Source organism: Heliangelus exortis, chromosome Z (assembly GCF_036169615.1).
Source record: "Heliangelus exortis chromosome Z, bHelExo1.hap1, whole genome shotgun sequence".
Classification (NCBI taxonomy): Eukaryota; Metazoa; Chordata; class Aves; order Apodiformes; family Trochilidae; genus Heliangelus; species Heliangelus exortis.
The window spans coordinates 58,709,003-58,736,079 of NC_092454.1; the positions used below are offsets into that span (position 1 = coordinate 58,709,003).

Consider the following 27,077-nt stretch of genomic DNA (forward strand, 5'->3'; position numbering starts at 1 on the left):
AGACAACACATTTCGTGTCTTGAATGTCCCTGGCAGGGCTTACATCAGTATTGTGAAAACCTTCAGCATCTCACAGGTCAGACCAAGACCCAAAGAGTAGCCTGAAAGAAAACAAATGCTTGTGAGAAAAACCCATAAACTCTCCCTTCTGTTAGCCCTCATTTAAGCACAGCACAGACTGTTGTCACTGTTAGCAGTATTGTGGTATTTGCATTCATGTATCTTTGTGAGAACAGTAAGTGCATGGTTGGAGGTCTTACCTTGAGACCAATCCTGATTTATGCTGAAGTTCCCATCTACAGATGTCGTCCTCCAGGACCTTCAACCAGCAATACAGTCTAGACATGGACATTTTAGTTCCAAACCAATCTTGCATTAATTGTGCATGAAGATTAATTATAAACTTGAAGTACAGTTACTGATGGGGCTAGATCCAGCAGAGTTCTCACAGGACTGAGTCTTGGGCCAACGTTGATTCATTTGTTTTTAATCAATATTCCAAAAGATGGTATAAAATCTTTGACAGCCATGACTGCAGATGCTGTGCTGGTCACCCAGCACTGAGCAGTGAGCAGGATTGTTGTGGCTGCCCACTGGGCTGAGTGGAATGCCACAGTTCAATGATTTTTGGGTTATGTGGGAATGTACCACCCCCATGTGATAATTTGGGTGGGAAGCAGGGAAAGCCTGGCTCCCATGTGCTAAGTGGCCTCAGTGTGCAACCCACCTTGAAGGGAGGTAGTGGGAGTTCTGTTTCTATAGGAAAAAACCCCACACCTGTGGTCATGGTCAGTGCATGCAGGAGCAAGACTTTGCTGAAAGACACAGCCCAGCTGCCAGGGAATGTCACAGAAGTGTCCCAGTGCCCCTGTATCATGCAAAGACTGGGATGTGTGTTTGGCTGCTGTGATGTGGCCTTGGCTCAGCCCAGCTAAAACCTCTGCCTACAGGATGCACGGGAGGACCACCAGACAACTCAGCAACTTGGGATTTACCAGGGGCCAGGCTGAGATTACTTTATGCTCATTACTTAAATTCTGCAGGGCTCTGCTGAGATGGTATTGCTAATATCAAAGCTGCACTCAAACAGGAGAAATGGAAAGCATAAGAAATCCGAGGAGATGGAAGGAGTGAGATGAGGGGACTTACTGGCTAAACCAAGAGAAGAACCCACTACCCCTCCTTCCAGCTTTGAACAAAGGCTGAGCTTTTAACCTTGCTCTCGCAGCAGTAGCACCAATTTTCTGAATGAACTTTCTCAGATCAAGTGGGTTTCTTAAATACAGTATTAGTTTTCAGCAAATTGCTGATGGTCAAGGTTGTCTTTGCCATTAAGAGGGTTGCTGTTGATATTTTTTCTCTTTTTCTTTTTTATTTTAATATGTAAAGCTTTGAATTTGCAGCTTCTTCATCCACACATGTGGATGGCTCATCCACTACTGTGATGGCTCATTTAAAATAGGGAGGAGGCCCAGCCTTCTGCCTTTGACAGGGGAAGGCTCCTACAAACAGAGAAAGCTGCAGCTCCAGTCCCCTGCTACATCAGGACTAGAAGGGCACCAGGTAAAAGGGGCTAGAAGTCCACCGGGGCACATTGGACCCAGAGGAGCCATGTTATTCATATTTCCTCTTCACAAATCATGCAGCTGAAAAAGAAAATGAGGAAAAAAGGGGGTGGAGGGTGGGAGGTGGGGGAAAGGAGAAAAAGAGGAAAGAAAAAAAGAAAGAAAAAAAAAAAGAAAAAAAATAGCATCCTGTAGAACACATTTTTGATAGCACTGATCTACAGGGTTAACCCTGGACTTTGTTTCATCACATGAACATGAGGCAATAAATTGTGTATTAAAGAAAACACCAGTCTCCTGTGCTTGCTCCACATAGGCTTCTTTTGGTGAGGGGATCTCAGAGTGGGACAGCTGCATCCTTCTGACACATGAAACATATTGTAGGGTGGACAAACAATGCTGTATGTCAGAGCAGTAGGTGAAAGTGCACTTAAATTTATTTTGTATTATGTATGAGTACAAACAGTGATCATGGTTGAAAGATCAAATACTGCAGATCTCTCAAGAGGAATTTTCCTGATGAAAAATTACTTTATTTTGGCATTTATTTTGCATCTCTGAAGAACCACTTACCAGAACAACAACAAAAAAATGTTCCTGCTTGTTTTCAAATCAACAGTATTTTCACTTAAAATTAACATCCTGTAGGTGTGCAAAAGAAAAGGCAATAAATCCGACTGTGGGTCTTGTTCATTTTACATTTAGAGGTAAAGCCTATATGTATCTAAAACATCCTCTCCTTCCTTTGCCAGATACAGTAAAGAGTACAATTTACTTCAAGTATTGATGTAATTAAAATTATCTCACAGTCAAGGGCTTTATTTGCTTACGTATTTTTGAATGATTGTGTTGCACATAATAGGATGAATAAGCATCATTAATTCATTACCTTATTCCTATTTAACATGTAAATTGCAGTAGTGCATGAAATACCTTATAATGTAAACATTGGCCCTTCAGAAATGCAAAGCATACAACTGGCACTGGGTGATGTGAGGCACAGGGAGAGCAGGATAGGGCTCCAGCAGTCTCATAGCTGGTTCCTTACTTCTTTCCACACCTTTGGACACTGCATCTGAAAAGCCCAGGGACAAAAAAGAGAGAGAGAGAAATGTCCCTTATTCTCCCTCAGGCAGCCTGCATCAATGGCCTTGAATTTAGATGCTGCTCGATATAGTGCTGTGCACTGGTGCAAGCCAAACTCAGCAGGGTAGAACCAATTTGAAAACAATAATTTCTCCTTCTCAGCCTGTATATAGTTGAGGAGATAAATCCAAGGTTTGAGTTTCAGGCCACTTTGGGGAAAGGAAAGAAAATGCAGGTTGTGATCACATCTGCTTTTGCCTCGTCTCTCAGTAAATGAGCAGTATGGGTAGGAATAGCTGGTAACAGCCAAGTTTCACTTAAAATAGCTGTAGGTCACACTCACACAATGCTTTTCAAGGAGGGCAAAGTCTGGTGCTAGCTGTAAATGGGGAGAGCAGCATGTGGGAAGCAACTCAATTGACAGGCAAGGACCTGAGAGGTCACATAATAGGGTTCAAACTCTGTTTAACCATGCAGAGCTGAGCTGGGAAAGTGCCTATTAAAGCATCAGCTAGGTGAGGCACAGCTTTCTGCCTTGCATCATGCTGTCTGGGCTACATCACTGGAAAAGCAAACACTCCACACAGTGCCACTAATGGCCCCCATCCCTGTGCTGCTCCCCACCATCACACGCATGGGCAGGCACACACAAGCTCACAGACCCCCGCCAGCCCACTTGATATCCCCCCCTTCCCCACCTCCCAAGGGGAGGGGCGAACTGCAAGCACAGGCACAAGATCCTGATAGGGAAACCTGGGACCTTTATGCAACCAGATCTTTGGTCCCCAAAGGGCTTGAATAGATTTTGCTGGGTGGGTTTTGCCACCTGCCTGGACAGGCTCGCAGCCTGACTGCTCCTTGGAGGCTGAGACAGAGAGAAACCCTTTGTGTGGCTGCTGGCTGTAAGCACAGGGGGAGTAATGGGAGAAGGCAGGGGATGCAAAGCCCACACGAGCCTTGCTGAGTGTCCAGGTCCTTAAGAAGGCTCATCATCTGCTTTTTGGGGTGTCTCATAGTAAGGAGAAAACTAACCAGGATACAGGCAGCAGGAGGATGCTGAAACATACGCAGTGGTAGTCCTCAAAAACTTCAGGAAATTGGCAGTTATCTCCTGCCCTTAGGGACTCGGGGGTGATGGGGATGGGGCTCAGGTTAAGGGGAAATGCCTGTGCTTGGGTCCCACCAGATGCTCTCACCAGCCCTCCTGGCTGGGGAGCTGCAAGTCATTTTTCATCCACTGGAAAGGACTGTATAAGGATTAAACACCTGAGGGGACTCCAGACTTGGGAGGACAGAAAGCATTTGTCTAACCTTATTTCTGAGAAAATACTACATTTCCAGCAGCTAGATGTGAAGGCATACAGCTTTTAACCTATAAAAGCACACAAACAAATCATGCAGCAGAACAGATCAAAGACACCTCATTTACTTAGAAGCAGAAACTGCATTAATGCAAATACATGTCAGAAAAAACCTAGGGGATGGAGAGCTTTAACAAGGGACACTTTAAAGAATGTTTAACCTAGTCTTGAAATACTTCAACCAACATTCAGATAAACAGTGAAGAAAAAAAAATGCTAGCACTCTTTCCTGTTAGACCAAAATTATTGGTCATATAGGAACTATCCATCCCTTTGTTTTTCAAAACAGACTGCCAAATGTTGTTGTGTTTAGCAGTCTTAGCTTTATTTCATCATCGTATTTCATTTTGGCCATTAATCTTACTCCAAATAAACCTCAGGTGACCTAGATTTTTTAAAAAATTGAAATGTTCATTATTTGAATTGTAGAAATTCATACTTCAATCTTCTGCAGTTCAATATGTGCTTCAGGGCTTGTGGTGCATGATTCATGTGCATGTATTCACTCTCCCAACACTGGCTCTACTGCTCCCCGTTTTAGCAACTTGAGCTGCTGCAGGCACATCACCTGCTAAACTCTTAGAGACCAGAGCAGGGACCAGAGTGAGCAATGCTCTTCTGGGGACCACTCCCAGTAATGGGACAGCACCTTGGTGAAAGACGTCACTCGCCAGGAGATGTTTTTTTGACCTGAATTGTATATCTTATTCAAGAACTGTCTTTTATATCCTGCTTTGCTCTGAAATCTTTTAAGCGGCTTCTGCTCCTGCAAAACCCCAGGACTTACGATGTTGTGAGATCACTGCTTGCAGCCTGGCTACAGCCCAGGGCACCAGGTGGTTTTGATGCTCTCTAGCCTAAAGAAGAAACTCTAGTAACTGGTAAAATGCTTCTGGAGTGAAAGGTCCTCTATGAAGATACATTTACATGCCCCAGTGACTCCCCATCTCTTCTCAAATCTCATCTGAAAATACACATTTTCTCCTACACTTGCACCTCTTAACTTCTCACTTCCTCAGATATTATTTATTGTTCTGCTTCATAACTGCATTATTTAACTGTAAAGAAACCTAACTGTAAGTTTGCACAGAAGATATTACACAAAATAAACCAGTATTATATATGTGACCTATGGCACTATGCTAAAGATGAGCACATGAAGTATAGCACCAAATGTACTATGCAGTCAGCTCACTTGTGTTCTTAGCTCCTGTGAGGAGCAACATCTTGGGCTTCTGGAGTACATGTGGGCTTCGCAAGCTGCTCAGGGAGGTGCAAAAAGCTGGGGCCAAGCCTGAGGGGTAACTCCAGCTATGACCCTACTGCAGGTAAAAGGAGAATCTTCTGCTCTTCAATCAGGAGGCTGCATTTGGGAACAAATTCCCTGTCCTTCCTTACGCTGAACTGATTATAGCCAAACATAAGCAGCTGAAAAGCAGCTGAACTAGGCCTTCAGCAAACACAGGAGGCAAAATATTAATAGGTAAAATGGTAATCTTCAAATAAGGAAAGCACAGTGCTTAGACAATGCCTAACAGTCTAAGCACTGTGCTTTCCTTAGGGTTATCCTTCAAGAATATTTGGGTCCCATAGTAATTTTGGAGCTACATGCATGAAAAGTCTAGAAATATTAACTATATATCAGGAGCCACATCCTTACACTTTAACTTGCAGAGCTATAACTAATCCTCTGATACCCAGAAACAACTTCCAGTAGATTCACATTAGATAATGAAATGGTTTCTCTCTTCATGATACCTGATCACTTAATGATGCTTTTAAAGGACTGACCCTTAATAATAGCTTTTAGGGCAGGAAAATGCTACCCCATTACACAGCCAGGGGAGTGAGACAAAGAGAAACAAAAAAGGCAGAGCTAGAGGACACAGCCCCAGCCTCTTTTTCCTACTACTGACAAAATCTGCTGAGCTTGCAGAGGGGTGGGGGATGCAGCAGGATCTGAACTGGGTGTGCATTAGCTAATTCTGCCAGTGTAACTTGGCACACCTCTGCTGGCTTCAGTGGCGATCTGTCAGCCTACACCCACTGAGGCTCTCGGACCTATGTCTAAAAAGTATAAATTTCATCTACCTTTGATAGTTTTTGTAATAAAATACTGTAAAGTGCATTGCTGGAACCAAATCTGCCCCAGCAGGACAGTGAAGTGGAAAACCTAAGATTTCTTTCTGTCTTTCAGATACCTATTCTCACTCACAAACATGGTAATATATACCAGAAAATGCTTTTTCATACCTATGCATTTCTCTGAAGGACAGAAATATTTTGCAGTTCATTTATTTTGCTCCTATTCATTATGCTATTCAATTACATTAAGTGCCCTAATTACTTATTTACAAAGGGTTAGTAACTCTGTACTTTGTAGCCGATGTATGCACTAAGCCTAGAGGCGACAAACGCTTTTATTCATTTGTCTCTTGCTAGCAGCTGTTTTCAGTAGTCCTTCCTTTCCCACAAGGCATCAGATCAGCAAAGTTTCAGAAGGAAGGCATGACTTTCAGCTGACAATGAGCCCAGACCTGGGCAAGCCTGGGAGGCCTGGGTGCTTTCCTGCACTAGTCTTGCTGTGGTCCATATGTTTCTGCTGGTGAAGGCAGGGGCACCTGGACTGTGTTTCCAGCAATGGCATGCACAGAGTGGGGGATGTGACCTTCTTGAGATATCCACAGAGGACAATAGGCTGTGAGGGATGGTGTGTGCCAAGGCCACTACTGGGAGATGCCTTGCCTGGCAGCACCCAGGCTGGGGCACTGGAGACCTCACCAGCCCTGCGCTGGTGAGCATGCCCATGCCCTCACTCATCCTTTTGTTTATGTTGCTTCTAAGGTTTAGCCATGTGGCAATCAATTTCTTCCTGTCCAAGAACACCAGATGCCAACAAGTTCACTACAACTCGTTTTGGATTCAAGACTATCCTATCTCCACCTGGGCTTTTCTTATCTGGCTAAAGAAGCACAGTTTGCCCAATTTTCTGCATGTTTTCTAGTCCACCGTACTACTCCATCTGCCTTCTTGGTTGTAACAAATTAAGCCAACCTGTTTTTGAGGTGTGGTGTCCAAAGTAGTTCAAGGAACAGTTTTCTGTGTAAAGCAGAAGAAGTGTATAGTGTGCTTGGCCTCCTTACAGTCCTGTTCATGTCCTGTGGGTAGGTGGGCTGTCACTTAACAATGTATCTGTGTACTACTGTCTATTTCCATGGAAAAGCCACATTTTCCCCCACCCTTGTTTGTGCAGCAGGTTTGTTCCTTATGTGTTGTACCCTAGACTCCTCCCTATTGAATTATATCCTTTTGTTTGGGGTTGGGTTTTTCTGTTTTGGTTTGGTTTTGTTTTTTTGGTTAATATCTTTAATTTGTCGACACTATGTGGAATGCTAATCCAGACTTTCAACACAGACTTGCAGCAACACTGATAAGCATTACCACTATCCAGGTTATTAGTGAATTATTGAATAATACCAGTGTTCAGAGATGCTGAACAGCTAGTTTGACAGATGAGAGGCTGATGCCATTCTGCATCCCCAGATGCATGCAGTAGCAAAGATGAGCATGTATTCCCAGCAGGCACAGAGCAGTCATAAAGATGGGAAGCATGCACATACCCTTATCATGGTCCTTCCCTCCTTCCTGTAGGTAGCCTTAGAAATGCAGTCTCTGCAGTAGCTGGTCCTGTATCCTCAGCCTCCCTGGCTGCCTTACAAGCCACAGCCTCAGTCCTGCTTGTGAAATTCCAAGCCCCTCATGTACAACACACACACACAGAGGTCCCCAAGAAAAGGTGCACACTTTGGGGCTCCCCAGGTGCACTTAGTATCCTGGCTGGGCACGTTTCCCCATGACCACAGAGACTTCCCCAGCAGACACTCACACCCGATGCATGCCCACATATGCAGAACAGAGTCAGTCACACAGGGAAAGGGCACTGACTGGCCAGTCCTCTTCACATGCATTTGGATCCTTCTATCTCTTCTTCCCCACATGTTTTAACACATTCATTCCTTCCCAGTCCACCTTGATCCCTCCCTTTCTCCAATTTTGGATCTTCCCCAGGCCATCCAGTCACAGGGTTTACAGATCCCTGCAGCAGCCCTACAAACATCCCATGGCAATTGTGGTACAGTTCCCCGATGCTCTTCCCCAGCATCCTATCACCCTGTAGAACTAATCCCAAGGATGTTGAGTGCTCCAGGGAGCCTCTCCCATCTACCCACACCCTGGGCCCATCATTTGCCAGATGTTTTTCTGACCATCTTTTTATCCACTCCACAGTGTATCAGAATTTCAGCTTGCCAATGACAGCTACCAGGTGAGGTAGCAAATACCATAAACACTGAGATTATAGAGTTGTAGAATAGTTTTGGTTGGAAGGGACCTTATCATCGAGTTCCAACCCTTCTGTAATGGGCAGGGAAATCGCTCATTAGACCAGGTTGCTCAAAGCCACATCCAGTCTGGCCTTGAACACTGCCAGGGATGGGAGCAGCCACAGCTCCTCTGGGCTTTCTGTGCCAGTGTAACACCACCCTTACACTGAATAATTTCTTCTTGATATCTTACCTAAATCCACACTCTTCTAGTTTAAAGCCATCTGCCTTTTTCTATCACTACATGCCCTTATAAAATGTCCCTCTGCAGCTTTCCTGTACTTTTTTTCCCTGTACTTTCAAGTACTGGAAGTTCACTATAAAGTCTCCCCAGACCCTTCTCTTCTTAACGCTGAACAACCCTAACTCACTCACTCTGTCTTCATAGGAGAGGTGCTCCAGCCTTCTGATCACCTTCATGGCCTCCTCTGGGCTTGGTCCAAAGCTCCGTGTCTTTTTTGTGCTGGAGACCCAGAACTGGACACAGTACTCCAGGTGGGGTCTTGTAAGAGCAGAGCAGAGGGAGAGGACTGACATTTGTAAAAGGAACAATGAGCCAGATGATACGTTCCTTAAATCAAACTATGAGCCTGCTCTACTGAAGCCAGAACTATTACTGCTTTTTACATCATGAGGAATAAAACCTTCCCCTCATAGCTCCCTGCATGTTAACTGGAGCCTCATGTGGGCCCACAACATTCATAAAGACAGCCAAACAAGAGAACTGACATTCCCACATCACGGGTCTCCTGTACATTTCTGGCAGTCAGTGGGAGGGACTGATGATGTCTAGACAGAAGCTGAAATTTCTGCTAGGTTTGGCTGCTTCGACACTGCCAGCCCAGGAAATTCACAGTTTCTGGCTTGGGGAGAGCCCTCCTGCTCAAGTGATGCAGTGACAGGGACATGGATGCACACACACAGGGAGCAAGAGCCACATACCCTCAGGTGTATTCCTGGGTATCATGCATAGAGAGGGCTTTTTCTCTCTCCTGAGAGAAACATACTAACGTGAAGGGTACCAAGCTAAAGACATATAGTGGCGAGATGGACACATCCTTCTCTACCTCAGTATGGATTTGGTAGCCTTTTGGTGGAGGGCAGCTTGATGTCCAGTTACTCTCAATCTCCCTTAAATCAAGCTGTGTTTACAAAGAAATATTTAATCACACCTTCAAAATAGATGGGGTAGTTTATTCTTCTGAAGACATAGGTAAAGAAAGGCAGGGAAAATGGGATTAATGAATAGGTAGAGAAAAACATGAGAGCTCTCCCTGTTTCTGTCTTCTCCAGAGCTTGCTGGAGAGCACCCAGCACTGGTAGACCACAGGAACTCCTGCAGTTAATCTCTTCCATGGGGATCAAAAGTTCCCTTTCATACATCTGCACCTCTTTCCTCCTCCCCCTGATGTGCTCCTGAGATGATCCTGCCACCCTCTCAGAACAAACATCATTCCACTCCTTGGACAAGGAGCTGAATTTTTGTGAGGCCAAGCACTGTCTCCTGGACTTGTCCAGCTAATAGACTACTCTCACAGGTGAAGAAGGGGGCACCCCTGGCCCTCCAAAGCATCCACCTAATCTAGAGCCATCGTTCCCCACTTGCACTTTCAATTTGGAACCAGTCCGAATGCCCACAAACACACTCAGACTCCAATATGCATACAGGGTAGATGAGAACAGCACAAAGCTGGCTTGCAGCCTGCCACAGATGTAATCAGCCACTCAGCAGTGTGAGCTTACCCTCCCACAGCAGCTTTCTTCAGGCCAAACCAAGGCAAGGGGATGAATGAACATTTGTGCCTCTCTAGCATAAACAGGCACAAGGCTCAGATAGCTGGGAAGTCCATTTTATCAGAGCACTGGATAAAATTTGGAGAGTAGAGAATAAAGTCTCAGAGGGGAGAAGCCAGAGGAAGCAAAAAGCCCATCCTTATGCAGGTGGTGTGAGTGGTGGCTGCAGTTTTCACGTATCTGTAAATAATGTGCTAAACGGAAAGTAATTTTATTTCCAAAAGCATAGGCTGTTTTGATGTTATTACCCAGCATGTGGCATGTGAATCAAGAGTGCAGATTCTCTTGTGACAGGTGTGTAAAATTCCCTAAAACAGTAACACATGTTATAGGGTGGGGGGAGTGAGAATACACAAAATAAGGACATGAATTATGACACTTAAGCATGCCAGAAATATTAGGTAGTTTAGAAATGCTAATATTAGTTTTAACATAAATTTACTGTAACTGCCATTATTTCATTATGTGATCCTGTTCTGTGAAAAGGATTTGATTGGTGAAAGAATTACATCAAGATGTGACCAAAATCTGTATACAGGGTGAAGCAACTTTGTCCATGCATACCAAAGTGAACATCATAAGCTAGTAAAATCCTTCAGGCTGCATGCATTTTCTTGTTGAAAATAAATCTATGTAAATGAACACAATTGCATAGACCTAAATGTAACACATAATCAGCTTAGTTATAAAAATAAGTATCAATGGAATTTTAATTCATATATGATGCTACCAAAAATGCTAATTCGAGTAACGCCTGATACCAGATTACAGCTTACTTAAAAGGTCTTTGCTTCAACATGCACTGAAGAGGTGTGGAAAATTCAGCACAAACTGACAACATTTTTTATTTATTTTTCAGAAATCTCTTGAGCTCTGTCGACTTATCACAATTAATTCTGAACACAAAAGGAGCTTAATATGGTGTGTAGGGAAAGAACTGGTTGCCATCTCTGTCTACCTTCTGACAGGAGAGAGCAACTATTTCATACAACTATTTGAAGTATTCCAGTTTCATTCCTCTGTTGTGACAGGGCAGCACAGAAAAAGCATCTTGGGGTGGTGGGTTGGATTGTTTTATACCCTAGCAGAGTGAAAAAGAAATTAGAAATATTTTTGCCTTCTCATCAACAATGACAGCTTAAGGAAAATAAGAGCAAATCCTTCAAAAGCTCTACGCACCGTTACTCCATCATGCCGACAGGCTCACACACGTACAGATTCAGAGCTCACTCATGCTGCACGAAATACTCTTGAATTCTTGAATAATTTAGACAAAATATGTTGCCACGCTGGGCTTTTTACTGGAATTATTCAATGCTGGTATTAGCCCTTTCAGAAATATCAGAAATGTCAGTGATACATACTCAGAGTTCAGGTGAGGCAGAAGTATCTAAATACAGGAATTGACCAAAAGAAGTTGCTCATACTTGCATTATACAAATTGCCCACATCCTTTGTGGGTGGAGGATATCCTGAATGTGTATAATAAACCAGTCAATAGATTCAGCTGGACTGAGTGGCACTCAAATAGTAAAACACTGCAGACCTTGACAGTGTAAGAGAGGTCATCGGGAAAAAGAAGAAACAAAGAAAACTCCTCCTTCCCAGTGCATTCACCATAAGCAAGCACTTTCCTCAAAGCAGGAGGGTAGGTCAGCCTTTTCTGCTCTCATTTTGCATTAGGGGAAACACACTGCAAGCACAGCAGCAATGGTTTATGGGTTGCTGGTGCACTGGGATTTATTTTAGGACAAGCAGGGCAGCAAGGAAGTTCAAGATATTTCTCCTGCCTCTCCTGAGCCTCTGGTACTCTAATATTATAGAGTTATCTGTTTCTCATACCATGGTCGAAGCCATGGGAGGGATTGTTATTGATCATCTCCATCCTCACATGCAAAAATCCATATCATTATTTTGTTGGGTGTCTCCAGGGAAGGAAGTGGCACAAAGAGCAGATGGTAGGGGGGTAACAGCTTTCTGAAAATCAAAGGTGGCAGTTTTGCATGACTAGAATGCTCAGAGAGATTTCTAGCCTGTACCTCTCCCACAAATGCAAATTATTGCCATCGTTGGGCTGGCATCTCTGTGGGTAAAGCGAACCCAGAAAGTGGGGCAAACAAAGCAAGCTGGTGGCTTTGGCCAGCTCTCTGCACTGAAAGGATTTGAGGAAATTCCTTGCCTTGGGCAACTGAGAACAATTAGCTCAAATCTCTCAGATTTCCTCTTGTGAAAAAGATTAGCAGCAGGCCCCACTGCTCAACAGTGCTGGGCAGCACAGGCAGACAAAGGCTGCATCTGCAGGAGTCTCCCCATAAGCACTTGCTCCCCACTCCCTCCACCCCTGTTTCTCCTGCTCCTGCATACATCTTGCTAAGAACTCTCTACATTCAGAATCAACTCTGCTGCACACAGAGCAGCATCAGGTTTTGAAACACTTGCTTTGCAGTCAAGGGCACTAACAAATTCAGTTAGTTGGCCATCAGCTGTGCTTGAGCACCTCAGTGCTCCAAAACTCCTCTCTGCACTGCCATGGAGGTCCTCTGCTTTCCCCACAAAACTCCATCCAGTTTTGGCTGTGGTGTGGCACAGTTCCTACCCCAGCACAGACACCACCACCTCCCATCGGCTCAGAGGGTGAAGGATCCTTTGTACCTTCCTGCACCCCACCAGCCCTGTCCCTGCTCTAGGCTCTGCATCACCTGGAAAGCCACCCTCCACCCCTGCACAGAGCTGTCAGACCCCTTCTCCCTGATCCTTAACAGTCACAGATAGGTAACAACCATGTGCTTGTTTCCAGAAACTGATTTTGGAAACACAGTCCTGACAGCATGTCCCTCAGCAGCAGGAACTCACCCGCTCTCCCTCTCCTGCCTGCCGGTTCACATACCCTCAGTTTTCACAAAATATGGAGCTGGAACTGCGCCACCAAGGTCTTTCTAGATTATGTGATTAGGCTAACCACCTTAACATGTATTTCTTACATAACAGCTCAGCAGACACTTCACACAGCAGCAAGCATTCAGAAGAGACAAGGATCTTAACATCAACACAGATTAAACCCAGAGCGCTACAGAAAAGCGTCTTGTAATTGGTGCAATTCAACCAGATTCAATAGAAATTATCTCTGGCCCATAAGATACAGAGACACTGTGAAATGAATTAGCTGAGACAAGGGAGGAGAGGCAAAGAAGAAGAGGGAAAAAACACCAGCACAGACTTAACTAGGTGGGAGAGCTAAGAGAGAGCACGAATGTGTTTTCAAGGGTGCTGAGCGTGCTCTGGCAATAGTCCCTGCCTTTGCCCAAACAATGAGCTGTTATCTGCAAGGGAAAAAACACAACAAAGCAGGCATAAATGTGCAGCTCCTATTCGATGGCAAAGCTGGTTATCAGCAGCGAGGCCCCATGTCCCACAGAGTGCTTGTAAATTTACTGCCGGCTTTACCTGATGTGCAGATAGGTTCATTGTGTGGTTATCTTGGTAAAGACTGCCATCGGTTTGGCGTGTTATGGTATTGACTAAGGCTTTGATAACTAAAATAAAAAGCCTGGGACTGAAAACATTAACACTTTATGAGCCAAAGGGACCATTCTGTGTTTCTGTGTAGGTTCTAGTGCAAATGAAAAACAACCATGATCCATGAATAGGGATTAATTTCAGTAACACAGCTAAAGGCCTGGGCCTTGGATGTGGTAGGGACCCGGCTACTTCCCACCCAGGATGGTGAGATGTATTAACACATAGCAGAGGTTGTGCAACGAGTGGGGTTGGTGCTGTGAACACCCAGCACCTGCTGCAGAGACACCTTCCCTGCCACCCGGGCACAGCTCTTCCCTTGGCTGAAAGCTCTCCTGGGTTGAAGCCCCAACCTACCCACTACTGCAGGAGGACCAGGCAGCCCCCAGGGACCCTTGCCTTCCTCCCATCCCCAGGACCACCTGTTCCCGGCTGCGTAGGTTGCTCCTGTTGCTCCTACTACCTCCACCTCACCCTATGGGGGAGATGCTAAATTACCAGCCGGGGGTAATTCATAGAAGAGATTACATGCAGGCAGAGACACCCCAACACTATGTTCAAAATGAAATATAGGGTTCCCTTAGCTTCAGAAGGAGTGTTTTTTTACAGTACAGCACCAGAGAGGAAAAAACTTTGAAACACATTATTTCAATAAGCAAACCCCAGGATATTGAAAGCCTGTGGAAAATTAAAACATCTACAGAGGCTTTTTCCTCACAGAGCAATAAATTAAATTACATATATGAAACACACCCTAATAAAAATATATGTATTGAAATACAATGAAGAACATCACACAATGTGGACATCTGCAAATGGTGTGATCTCACTGACCTTCTCAGTAGGAGATGCACTAAACTCAGGATAGGGTTGTCAAAACAGGATCTTTGCAGAAACATTCTTTTATCTCCCTATTCTTGCCTAGGAAAAGAATAACAATTTTTAAAAGGAAAGCTTGAAGAAGTCTACCATCAGTTATTAAGGGAGTTGTCTTTAATGTCTAGATTTGTATTTCACTTAAGTAATTTCACAGTACTACCTGCAGAACTACTTTGATAACACAAGTGTGTGTTAGAGGAATGGCAGCTTTCTAAAAATGCCTCCCTGAGAAGCATCTGGACACTGGAATATAAAAGTATAACAAAAAGGGAGAAAGCAAAGTGATTTTCCTGTTGATCTGAAGTTACTGATCTGTCATGAGGGTCTTCAACGTTTCAGGTGCCTAAAGTCATGTATGGCACATGACATGGCAGTTCTGCCATTGTAAGAGTCTGGATACTTAATCAATTGGGAGAATACTACCTGCCAGCTACAGGAAATGAATGCAAAATTTCCATGGAGCTCCATGATATATATAAATTCTAGCTACTAAACAAAATAAAAATCCCACACAGAAGAAAAAACATCTGAAGGGGAAGAACATCTGCAGAAGCAATGTACAGGGAAGCTGAGGCAAGAGGTGTGTTTCTGCTTACTGCTTAATGAAGCTTTTGGCAGCAGGATTGTTTGGGCAAGGGGGCAGGGGCATCCAGATCTCAGTAACAGGCTTCATAGGGAACCTGCAGCATCTCTGATCCCTCCAGTCATGAGACAAGGAATAAACATTTCCAGCTCTAGCCAGGGTGACCATACCATGAAAGCAAAAATCTGTCAGTCCTGCTGGTCCAATGAAAAGTTTACAAATCATTTATAGACTTGTTCTGCTCTGAGTAGAGGAAAATAATGTGCAGAAAGGCTTACTTGCTAAAAGAATTATTATCAGTGGTGCAGCTTGTGATAAATGCAGGCAAGTGGAGTCTAGCCACTCCTGGCTTCAGAAAGTGAGCCATTTTCTTCCTTTTTCTTCAAACTTCCCAAGGACTGAGATCTACCAGCAGGCTCCAGCTCCCTGCAAGGCAGCCTGCAAGGAAAGGGAGCAGCCATGGCTGCCCGGCAGTGCCAGAGTCAGCACAGCTCCCCTGGGGATTACTCACCAGCCTGTTCGCAGCTTGATCCCACTTAGTTCAAGCAAATATCAAAATATTTTGTTTCCAAACAGACGAGTAAAGACTGTTATGCAAATCATTCTTATCCTAATGCGCAGGCAAATTATTGAATTGGAGTAATAGGATTAGATGCTAATTCATCAATATGATAGTTCAATTTAGAATATATTTAAAAAAGAAAAAAGCTGACAGTGGAATTTCTGGTCTACCAAATGTTTCAAGTGATTATTTCTCCTCTTTTCGAAGAAAATTCCCCTACAGGAGGGGACTAATTAAGACAATTAAGGGTGAAGGCATCAGGGGCTTCCATCCAAATCACAGCAAGAAAGTCACCAAGGCACCAAGCCCTGTGCCTCCCTGAGTCCACGCTGCCTGCAGCATGAGGAGGAGACAATATTCAGGCCTTCCCTCCCTGCTGGGACCTGCTTTCCCCTCAGCTGGGCTGATGGACTTGTCAGTTCCACCATGCCTGCCTGTCTTGCAAGGTGACACCAAGCCCTGGGTACCATGGTGCCTGAGGAGATACCATGTAGAGGGCACCTACAGGGATTAAGCCAAGGCCACAGTCTGTGTTTCTAGCAAGGAGCCCCTTCTCACTCTTCTGGATGGCAACATTTTCCTGTGGTGGTACAACCCCAGCAGCATTTATGGAACCTGTGCTTCTCCCCATCTCACCATGCACTCCTTTCCCTTTCTATTGCCTCTGCCTGCAGAGTGAGCCCAGCTTTCTGTTTCACCTTCAGCAAAGACAGATGAGTGGAAGTGCCAGATTGCTTAAAGTACAATACAAGTAGCACTAGGCTCTGACATAGCAATTCCTGTCTGAGACAATTTAGCTTTTGATCCCTGGATGCAGTTAATTGCTAGCTATGCAGACATTTGTGGAGAAGAAAACAATCACAAGCAATTTTAGAAATGAGATGCTTGATGCTTAATCTTGCACCTGTCCTGAGAACTGAAATGGACTTTTCTTAGTCTGGATCATGCTGCATAGAGCTGCAGATCAACCAAAGGCAAAACATTTCAAATGTCAAATAGATGCAAATCCGCTGCTCATTCTCATGATAAAAAGAGAAAGTCACTAGGATAAAAACAATAAGCTGTTGCAACCAACAGACTCTCATTAGCAGCATTCTTCATGTCTCAAAAACAAGGCAATAAATCATATACAGAATAATTGGAAAAAGCAGCTACATTCATTGTTCATTTCGTCTTTTATTTCTTCATGTGGGTAATAAAAGGACAGCAGAGAGCCAAGTCTCACTTCTGCAGGAAGAAAAGCAATGCTATTATCAGGCGAGAAAGGGAGGAAGATAAGACAGTACACCCTGGCATACATGTAATGCAGGTGCCAAAATGTAAAACAAGGGTCAGCAAAAAAACAACTTTCAGTCCAGGAGCTGGTTAGGTATGTCTCATGCTCCCTCAATCACAGCCACCCAGCTATGGACATAAGCTGAGAAAGACATCCTAGTACTAGCCCCAATTTTCTTCTATTCTCCTGAGTATAATGGCACATCTCACCCCCTTGAAATCTTAGTAATTTGGGATTGCCTTAAGAAATCTCATACCAAAGCATTGAGGGCTTGGGAGGGCTATATGAAAGAGGGAAAGCTCTTCCTCCATGCTCCCATGTTGTCCCCAGTTTAAGACCTGGCTGTGCTGGAGGCTGTAGCCACACTGCCCAGTTTGACTTGCCTGCGGCACTCATCCTTCTTCAGTTGTCTTACTCCTCCCTGTAGCTGTTGGTACTGTGGCATCCCTGATATACAGGAGCAACAGTGCAACTATGCATTACATGAGAAAAAACTTCCCTATCTCCACTTCAGATCTGATAACCAGCTTCTCCACTGTGCAGTACTTGGACACATTTAGCAAACTCTCCACAGTGACTCAAGCTGTCTTTCATTTTTTCCTGAGCTAAGAAATCATAATTTTCTATATGCAGTCACTTTTCCCTAGACAGCCCCAACACAGAATTTCATTTCAGTGCAATGAGTTATTGCAGCATCTTTTCAGAGTCAGCACTAGCTTTGGTTATCCTAAATAACATTTCATCAGTTGTATACGCTGTCACTCTTTTCTTGTACCATCTTTTCAAGGCCACTTAGGAGGACACTGAACACCAGGCCGAGGCCTGGAATCTGTAAAACCTATGTGTTACCTTGATGTGTAAGGTGACTGTTTCTTTCAACCATCTGTATTCTACAGTCTACCCCATGAGTAATTTCTCCTGGGTTAGCCCAGAGGGGAACCTGGGCAATTCCAGAGCAACTGTCATTTGTTAGGAGCCTTTCTTACATCTCTATGGCTCTGTTAAAGTTACATAGCCCAGACAAGCACAATCTGTAAGCTCATGAAATCCTTACAACACTTCCTGTGGCTGTAGCCCTACTCAGCACCAGTGGCTCTTCTCAGACCTCCAGCCAAATCTGTGACTACTCCAAATGAAGGCCTTCACTTACTGCTAGCTCCCTGGATCACTCCTACAGCCATGTTCAAAGCCTGCCACTGAATTCCCCCTTCCAAACCTCTAAACCCAGAGCTGATTTTAGCACACAGTAATTCAGAAATTTCTTATTTGTAATTTCTTATTTTTTAGGACTTCTGAGTAAACACCATCTGGTGCTGAGCATTTGTTAATTTTTAGTTTATCAATTTGTTCTAACATGCCTTTCCCTGACACCTCCATTTGAGGTGGTTCATCAGACTCCCTCCCCATTCACAGCATCTCCATCGCAGTGAATGCCAACACAAACAATTTTCTCAGCTGTTCTCCAATCCCTTGCTGTCCACCCGTGTCTTTTCACATGTGCATTATTTATTGGCTGCAGCAGCTCCTGATCATCTCCAGGGACTGTGGACTGATGTTGCACAGCCAAAAAAAAACCCTATTAGTATTTATACATCAAGATAGATTTTAAATGCATTTTTACGTAATGTACACTGATAAGTTTACTATAAAAATTTCAGATGGAAAACACCAAATGTGATCTTGGTACACATCCAAGCACAAATGTGAATTCTTTTAAGTACTTCTTGAACAAGAGAAATTTTATCATAGGTTTCTACCAAAACCGACTGATATTGTATAGCCTTAAATCACCTCAAAGTTTGCTGTTGACAGAGATGAATGGAGACTGGAACAACACCTCTTTTTGTGCTAAATGTTCCATTCAGTCCCTGAAAGTAGTCAAGAAACCAAGTACAAGATGACCCTTGGCAAGCCAGGCACAGTGCTTTTGAAGCCCCTGTTTATGTGGAGAGTTGTTAAGAGGATTTATGTGAAGTTGCTCATGAAAATTCATAACAAGAATTTCAATAGTAGAAGGTAAAATATTTATAAAAGACAGTGGATCGAAAAGCTCATCCTTGTGATCAGCTTGTCATACATAAAATAAGCAATAAAGGTGGCTAACATTTGCTTACAATCCCCATTTAACCCTTAGAAGAAGGGAACCTGGAGATAAGGGGCAGCAGCTTCTTCAGAACTGAAGGAAAGTGGCTTCAGTGCAAATGAGAGGGAGATGAAGAGAATGATTTATAAGTGCAATGATTAATCTTTCATTTTATATGGGAACAGACTTGGACATCTGATTAAATATCCAAGGTAAGAGAACAACATCTAATAACGTAAAATCTTGTTTTGCAAATGCTTCCAAGCTCTCACTCTTTCTTCCATAAAAGTAATTTGAATTTCAGATTATTGAGGTTTTCGTTTGGGATTTTTTTTTTTTCCTGAATTAAAAGTGACATCTTTGGAATAAATCTAGGTTTAGATGCATGGCAAGGATACGAGCAGTTTTATTTACTAACTAGTTTCTCTGTCTTCTCATCTCCTCCTTGTCCAGGAGGTAAAGAAAGCAATCATAAGGATGAGGGACATGCTGTTGGTCCTGGGGCAAAGGACCATAGCAGACAAATTAATTGGGCTGCTGCTTAGAGCTGAAATATATCACTGTGTATTCATCAATACTGGGCATGACGACACGTAAGGAATATTACTCACATAGATGTGGTTAGGATAATAAACTGGCAACCTATGTCTGGGAAAACATAAAGCAGCTCTTGCAGGTTCATCTGTCAGACTTCTCTAGCATTCCAGGCAAGGGGATGGGGGGGAGGACCCTAGGATAACCTGAAATAGCATAGCTTCATGTGGGAAGATAATACCACCACACAGCTCTGAAATGTGGAGACAGATATATAAAATTCTTTTTCATTATAGAATATTTTTAGATGCTTAGCTATTGCCTTTCTCCTCACTGTTTTCTGGGTATAATTTTAATGAATATGTATGTTCCTGAATATTTTATTTATATATGTTCACTCCCTCTTCATCATAATTCTACCTTGTTACTAAGTGACGAGGCTGTGCTGTTGCTATGTTTTCTTCCACAATAATCCTGCTCATTTGGTGCTGCCATTATTATCCCTGTACAAACAGGCCTCAGCCAACAATCAGGAGAAACAGCTGGCTTTGTTTCAAGGTCCCAGATCACAGTTGTGTTGGTAATTCCGTGAGCTATGCTGAGTTCACAGATGTGAGACTCTCTGAGGCATTCTTACTACTGATACAGGCAAGCTGCAGCCTCCCCGACCTGCACCCTGCCAAAGGCAACCAAACCAAACCAAAGAACTGAGTGATCTGCCAGCTTTAGTGGGTTAATTCTCCCAGTAAAGAGACTTCACTCACAAATACATCCATCCCACTCTGCAGGCAGGAAGAGACCATATGTGAATCCAGGCATCCCACCAGGGCCCACCTGAGGTCTCCCACAGGCAAACAATTTAGATGAGCAAAGAGATCACACATTCCAAAATAATCAAATTACGGATAACTATTGTGCTGGAGAAGCAGGGGTGTTTGGCAGCAGGGTGTGGTGGCAGCAGGGCCAGACACAGTGACACTGGTGGCCTCTCCCAGCTCACTGTCAGTGTATGCCCCAGGAAAGATAAACATCAGCAATCTGGATTACCCGAGCAGGGGCCATGCCCAGCCCTTCAGTGCTCCAGGGAAACGAGGCTCATGGAGCACCAGTAAGGTGCAGGATACTGGTTCAGCCGCAAACACCGGCCTGGACACTGGTGCATCAGGGTGTTTTGAGATGGCTGCACCAGGCTGACCATCTCCTCTGGCCCATGCCCCCTGCAGAGTGCTGACAGGAGAAGGGGAACCAGTGGCCCTGGAAGAGGATTGGGGCTGGATCTGCAGGGGGTCCTTGGCATGGTGGAGCTGGTCTGCTCCACACAACCTTGCCCAAGACCCAGCCTGCTGTCCTCTGGGGTTCCAAAGGAAGGGGAACGTCAGAGAAATGTGCATTTTAAAACCAGAAGATAATATCCTTATCATCTAGTGTGATCTTCCAAATACCCTGGGGATAGCACTTCACCAGTAATCCCAGATCCAGATTTATTTGGATGTTTTCAAAGGATGTTGACCTTGATACCGTGCTGCAATCTGCCTAGAATAAGCAAAATATAGCTCTATGTTTATAGAAGCTTATCTTCTACTATCAATCAATTTATGTTTTGCTCATACATTCACACTTCTTTGTCACATATCTCAAATTCTAATTAACAGCAACAAATGGTTTTGTTTAAAATAGGGGATATAGCTTGTGTTATGCAACTACAATTACCAAAAAACACCAAGCCAACCAAAAAAACCCAAACCAACCAACAAACAAAAACCAACCAAAAAACAAAACAAAACCAAAGACCTGGAAAATAGGCCCACTGGTTTGCTCTCCTGCTGCAATTTCAAAAGTAGACGATCTTGGTTTTTACAACTGCTTTAAAAGCATATTTTCATCAGCCAGACTCTTGATTCAAGCCAATTTTTCCTGCTGATTTGCAGACCCCTTCAAACGGGTGTTGTTAATCCCATTGTAAACAGGGATGACAGATACCAGTCAGTATGACAGATACCTGTCAGATGACAGGCCAGTGCCTCTCCAGCAGCAACACCTACTGAAGCTGTGAGAGGTGTGCTGCAGCCAGGCTCACCTCCCTTATCCCACAGAATAATCCCAAGTTTTCACACACAGTGAACTGTTTTGTCTCCTATCCTAACAGTCAGTTCACTAAAACACCAGATCTCATTTTCCTAAGATCTCCTGCATCCCTGCTATTTTTCCATCCCTGATAAAGGCTGGTTCACTGCCAGTTACCTTTCTTTCCCCTGCCTCCCTCCCTGGTCCCCACACCAAGAACCACCATGTGGGAGCTTTCAGGCCATAATTGCTGTAGTTTAGTGTGGAAAGCAATTAATTTTAGTAGGAAAAACCGAGAGCCAAAACTCACTGATGCAGGATTAGAGATTTCCAGTGTGGAAAGAATGAACTCGCCTTGTTCCCTTTGAAATCCAGTTCCTGGCATGTTTAATTTAAAATGAATATATGTCCTGCTGAGTGGATAGTCAGCTTGAAATTTGGACTGAAGTGGTGTCAAGCTGCTTGGTGGTAGTAAGTGACATATTTGCCTCAGCTTCTTTTCAAAAGGTATTTATTTTTGGTCTGAGAACTCTGAAGTTAATTTGGCTGCTAGTCCAATGAGATCCCCCTCACGCAAAGGTTTTCCTGTTTGAAAGACATGTAGAATATAGATATTTATCAATGAAGCAGCAATGGGGCATAGTCAGTACAGTACTTTAAATTGTGCAGCCTTTCACTATTCTTTCAAGCCGAAGAATGCTTCAGGTTTTGGCAGCTCTCGTCTCAAACATTCTCTGTATTTTATTTCTTCACTAAAACATAACACACAGAGTTTGGCTGGCATTGTTTTTGAGAAGAGCACCAATTATTGTCCCGGAAAAAACAACAATTTTACAGCATTATTTTAGCAAAGAAGAAAAAGCTTAATGAGGTATTTCTGAGCTTCAATCTTGATAAAATATATATGACCTATTTATCTGATATTTGCCAGGCTTTCCCACCAGGCTCATTATTGAGATATAATAACACCTATCAAATATAATAAGAGCAAATATATAGAGTGGTCAATTCAGATGTTATATTCAAACCTACAGAGATGCCTCAAGATAAACTGCCAGAAAAATTACAATTAAGTTTTGATAGAAGCATTTGCATGTAATAGTTAATAAAAATATAACTTACTTAATATTAATATCTTTAACAATGACAAAATGACAGTTAAAAGTGACCTAAAGGTATGAATGTTTAATTAGGGTTAATAATATGTACAGTCAAGACCAACACCAATAACTAACTCTAAAGATTAGCCTATTTTTTGAGTGCTTTAAAATAATTTGTTTGGTAACCAGTGAGAAAAAAGAAAAAAAAGTGTTTTACAACTCATTGCTGAAAAGAACCTGGAGCTGTCTGCCTCTTCTCAGGAAATCCATGCTGTCAGATTAGTATACAAACCATACTTCTAAGGAGATTTTTTGGGTTTTAGGTTATAAATTTTACTTTATTCATTATATTAAAAAAAATTATAAAATCATATATAAATATAATTACTTTCTAAGTGGCAGCACGGTAAGCTACACATTCAGGAAAGGCTGAAAGCCCTTTTTTTCAGTTGTCATTAACAGCAGCCCTGCCCAGTCCTGCTTTGAAGCCTAATTTGGAACTTTTTCACAGGGCCCCAGCCTGTGATTTCTTTTTTCCTGGAGCATCTCATGGCACTAAGGAAATAATGGTATTTTTGTGCCAGCCCCCCAGGTGATGCCAGCTGTTGAAAAATGGATGTTAGCAGAGAAAACAAGATCTCAGCTGTGAGAGAGGGGAGGGATCCAACCTTGCCATGGCCCTGGCTGGGGTCTGGTCCTTGGCGTCTGAGATAGGGGCTGCTCATCAATGCCAGTAGGGTCAGAGGACAACCAGAGATAACCCAGAGCTGGTACCACTGCTGCCCATAATTCTGAGCACTTTGTAGGCACTGCTCACTCATGTCTTGTTACCTTTTTTGAGACATATTCTGACGTGATTGAGCAGGAGCTCCCGAGCCCGAGTCCAACTCTGCCTGGATGGCACTGAAGTTTCCTCTAACGGGGCTGGTGCTAAGTGCTCCACATGCTCCTGCTGCATGGTGGGCAAATGCGTGCTGCCAGGCTTCAGGGGCTGCATGGTAGGAGCCTCACCAGCAGCAATGCACAGGGGAGGTGCAAACAGCCTGTGCTATTCTCCTGACAGGTCCAATTACTTTCTTGCCTCCTATAACATCCATTTTGCACAGTTCAGTTGATCACACCACTTGCCCAAGGGAGACACACTACTGGAAGGAGCTGAGCTGTTATTGTTGCAGAGCAGAGCTCTATCAGTGTGTGCAGAATTGGCAGCAGCTGGTGAGAAGAGCTGGTTGCCTTAACAGAACACACAGTGCAAAAGATAGCAATAAAACATATATCCTCTGCATCACAGAAGTTGTATTAATACTTTTTAATAGCACCCTCTTCTCTTCAGTGGGTCCAGGTGGGACCTGCCAGCACATCTATACCATTAAGACCAAGGAAATGAGTTCAGCTTTGTTTCAACTGGTGGTTCAGATCAATCACAGATATTCTTACCCAAGACAGATGCCTCTCACTCTTCTGGGCTTCCCCAAATTCATAAGGACAGTCCTGGAGTTTCCCTTTCTGAACAACTGAGAAGATTTGCCATACAAGCAAATCAATATTTTAGACAAAGAAAGATGCAGGGTCTTCTTCTCCATCAGGTACAGGCAGGGATGGGTCATGATGGGTAAGATATCTGCAGTTTTTGAGTTGCACCTGACACACAACCTTCAGGAAGGGCTTAGGTAAGGGAAGATGTCTGCCCAGTGCAGACTGCCTGACCATGCCTGGGGATGGAGCACCAGGCTGGGAGGGTTAGCAAGAAGGATGTGGTCCTTACCTAAAACTCACCGGAGAGTTGCAGTGAGGTCTTTGGCAATTATCTACCTGTGTCTGGACAGCTCTTACTCCTGGGGGAGAAAATATGCACCTTTCCTCCAAAGAATTATATCTTCCTGGGGTGAGAAATTACGGCGAAGTTCTGCATTGTAAATTGACTGCAAACACAACACTTTCTCACGCAGCCACCCTGCTTACTCTGTGAATTGTCACATCTGCTGTCTTCAGGTAACTGAAATAGATTCTTACTACCTTCTGCTTGTTAGATGGATAAAACCAACACTATTGAGAAAGAAAAAAAATAAAGGTGGACTGTTTTCTCTATTTCATCAACTGCATTTTATTTACCAGGTAAGTGCAGGACAATAAACCACGGCTTCACATACAAATCCCAAGTGATTATGAAACACAATAAAGGCAGACTCTTACAAGACAAATTTTCTAAGGTTATTTTTTAGGGCAGAGCCATTTTCAAACAGTTTCTAAAATTACTTCCCAGAGACTGCATTTTTACAGCAGCAGAGTTATTTTTAGAACCAAAAGAACAACCAACCTTTAAAAATGCCATGAGGTACCCAGATACAATCTCCCCTGATATCTCAAATCTTGACTCTGTACTTAGGCTACTAAGGGGTCCTCTCATTTTACTGATCTGTAAGGGATTATCCCAAACACATCATTTCTAGTAGCATGGTTCCTCCAAAACCAATTAGAAGTCTTAGATGAGAGCTAACATAGAAGGGACAGAGCCGTTTAATGAATAACAGACATTGCAGCATCCAGATTTTACTTAGGGGCTTTCACACAAGAGAAGAAATGGAGTCCTGGGGAAGGGAGGTCTGATGACATCTTTGTCATCACACAGCCATGTCAAGTCACTGACTCAGCCCATGTAGAGAGATGCTCCAGGCTCTTTGCCCTGGCTGCCAAAGCAATACCTCTCCATTTGCTGCCTTTCAGTGAAGGGTATTTGTATGGTATAGACAGTTCTTCAGGCACAGAAAGGGAAAGAGCAAGCAGATGACAGATGATAATTTTGTGCTGTGCAAAGAAACATCATGAACAAAGCCCAGTGAGCATATAAATCCCTGCCTGGTCAATTATGAAGTTACATCTTTCTCTAACATTGTTACCCAGAGGAGGGAAACATCCAGATCTCTGGCACGTCTGCTCCAGCACCAGCTGCAAGGTATGCCAGTAGCTCCAGTTGATGAGACCCTTGTTGCAGTGATGAAACCTACACTTTCCCTTCACCCTCAGGGAGGGCCAGGGATACTGATTTGAAGCCAGAGTCTTTTTTATTGTGGATACATACGCCAATGCAATGAACAAACTTGCTTAATCAGCCCTCTGATTTATGTGCTCTCAAATGAGGCCTTCTCCAACTCTTCACCCACTCATCCCTTAAAGTTCAGATGCCTGTTATTTAAAGGCCTAAAAACCATCACAAAAACTATTACAGAAAATACAAAATATTTTTTTGCCAGACTCCTCACTCTGGGGGAAGTTCGTTCCAAATTTCCAAACTAGAAACCAGCACAGCTACTGCTGGCACCAGTGCTGAAAATGTACAGCAGATCAAGACAAACTGGCTCCTGCTCCCACCCCCATGCTGAGCTCTGAGGCTCATGTGCCTGACTGGTCCCATGCTTGTCCAGCACAGGTCAGCTTCTCCAGGACATCCCAGTGCATTTGGAGAGATGAGGAGAAAGAAAAATAAATGATTTCCTCTACCTTTTCTTTGTTCTCTTCCTGCTTGAGGCACCTGGAAGCACTGCTCCCCCCAGAGCCTCCAAGGGGTGCTCCTCTGCTCAGGGTCTTCAGGGAGGGCTTCAAGAGCTTTGCAGGATGGAAGAGGAATTGTCCTGCCCATTTCTGGGTGGCAAGCAACTACAGCTTCTTCCAAAGCTGGTGTTTTTTTCTACTCTGGCATTAGCTGGAACAAGTTGCTGCTCCACAGTACAGCCTTGCCGCAAGTGGAGCAATGTGTGCTCATGCCCACAGCCCAGACCAAAGCAACAAAGAAGTGACCCATTACCTCCCAAAGACATGTCCCAAGCATGACCAATAGCCAGCTGAGCTCCCGTAGAGCAAACCTCTGGTTTGTATGTTGTAGAATGAATGCAAAGCCATGACCAATCACGTTGGCACTTAGTTTTCTGTATTTGGAAAGAACTGTTTCCATATTGTTTCTTCTGCCCAACACCTTATTACTCAACAGCATTTTAAATGACCTCTGTAAGGACAGAGGTTAGTGGACTTTTTTTGTTTTGATGTTCAGAGTTTTTTTAGGATAGGGAAGGTCATGTCCCAAGGAAACCGCTTATTCTGCTACCCCTTCTCCTATGTGCAGAGACTTGAGGGAGAGGTAAATTGCAGACCTGGAAGAAAAAGGTAAAAGGTAGTGCTGAAGCAACACTGGAGAAATAACATGCAGTGAACAGTGTGAGAGCTGGTGTGTCAATCTGTACAAGTCAACAACAGCAGAAAAAAACTGAGCTGCATCTGCTGAGGAGCTGACCCCTTCA

The 27,077-nt window shown here is 43.7% G+C and overlaps 1 protein-coding gene across 1 annotated transcript in view; it reads right to left on the reverse strand.

Moving 5' to 3' along the window:
* Positions 1-1,984: 1,984 nt before the first annotated feature.
* The window catches only part of COMMD10 (COMM domain containing 10), a 159,747-nt gene continuing 134,654 nt past the window's right edge, over positions 1,985-27,077 (reverse strand). The window contains exon 6 of the mRNA XM_071731146.1: positions 1,985-2,640. Coding sequence (XP_071587247.1) covers positions 2,596-2,640 — 45 coding nt within the window. The 3' untranslated portion in view covers positions 1,985-2,595. The remainder of the gene's footprint in view (positions 2,641-27,077) is intronic.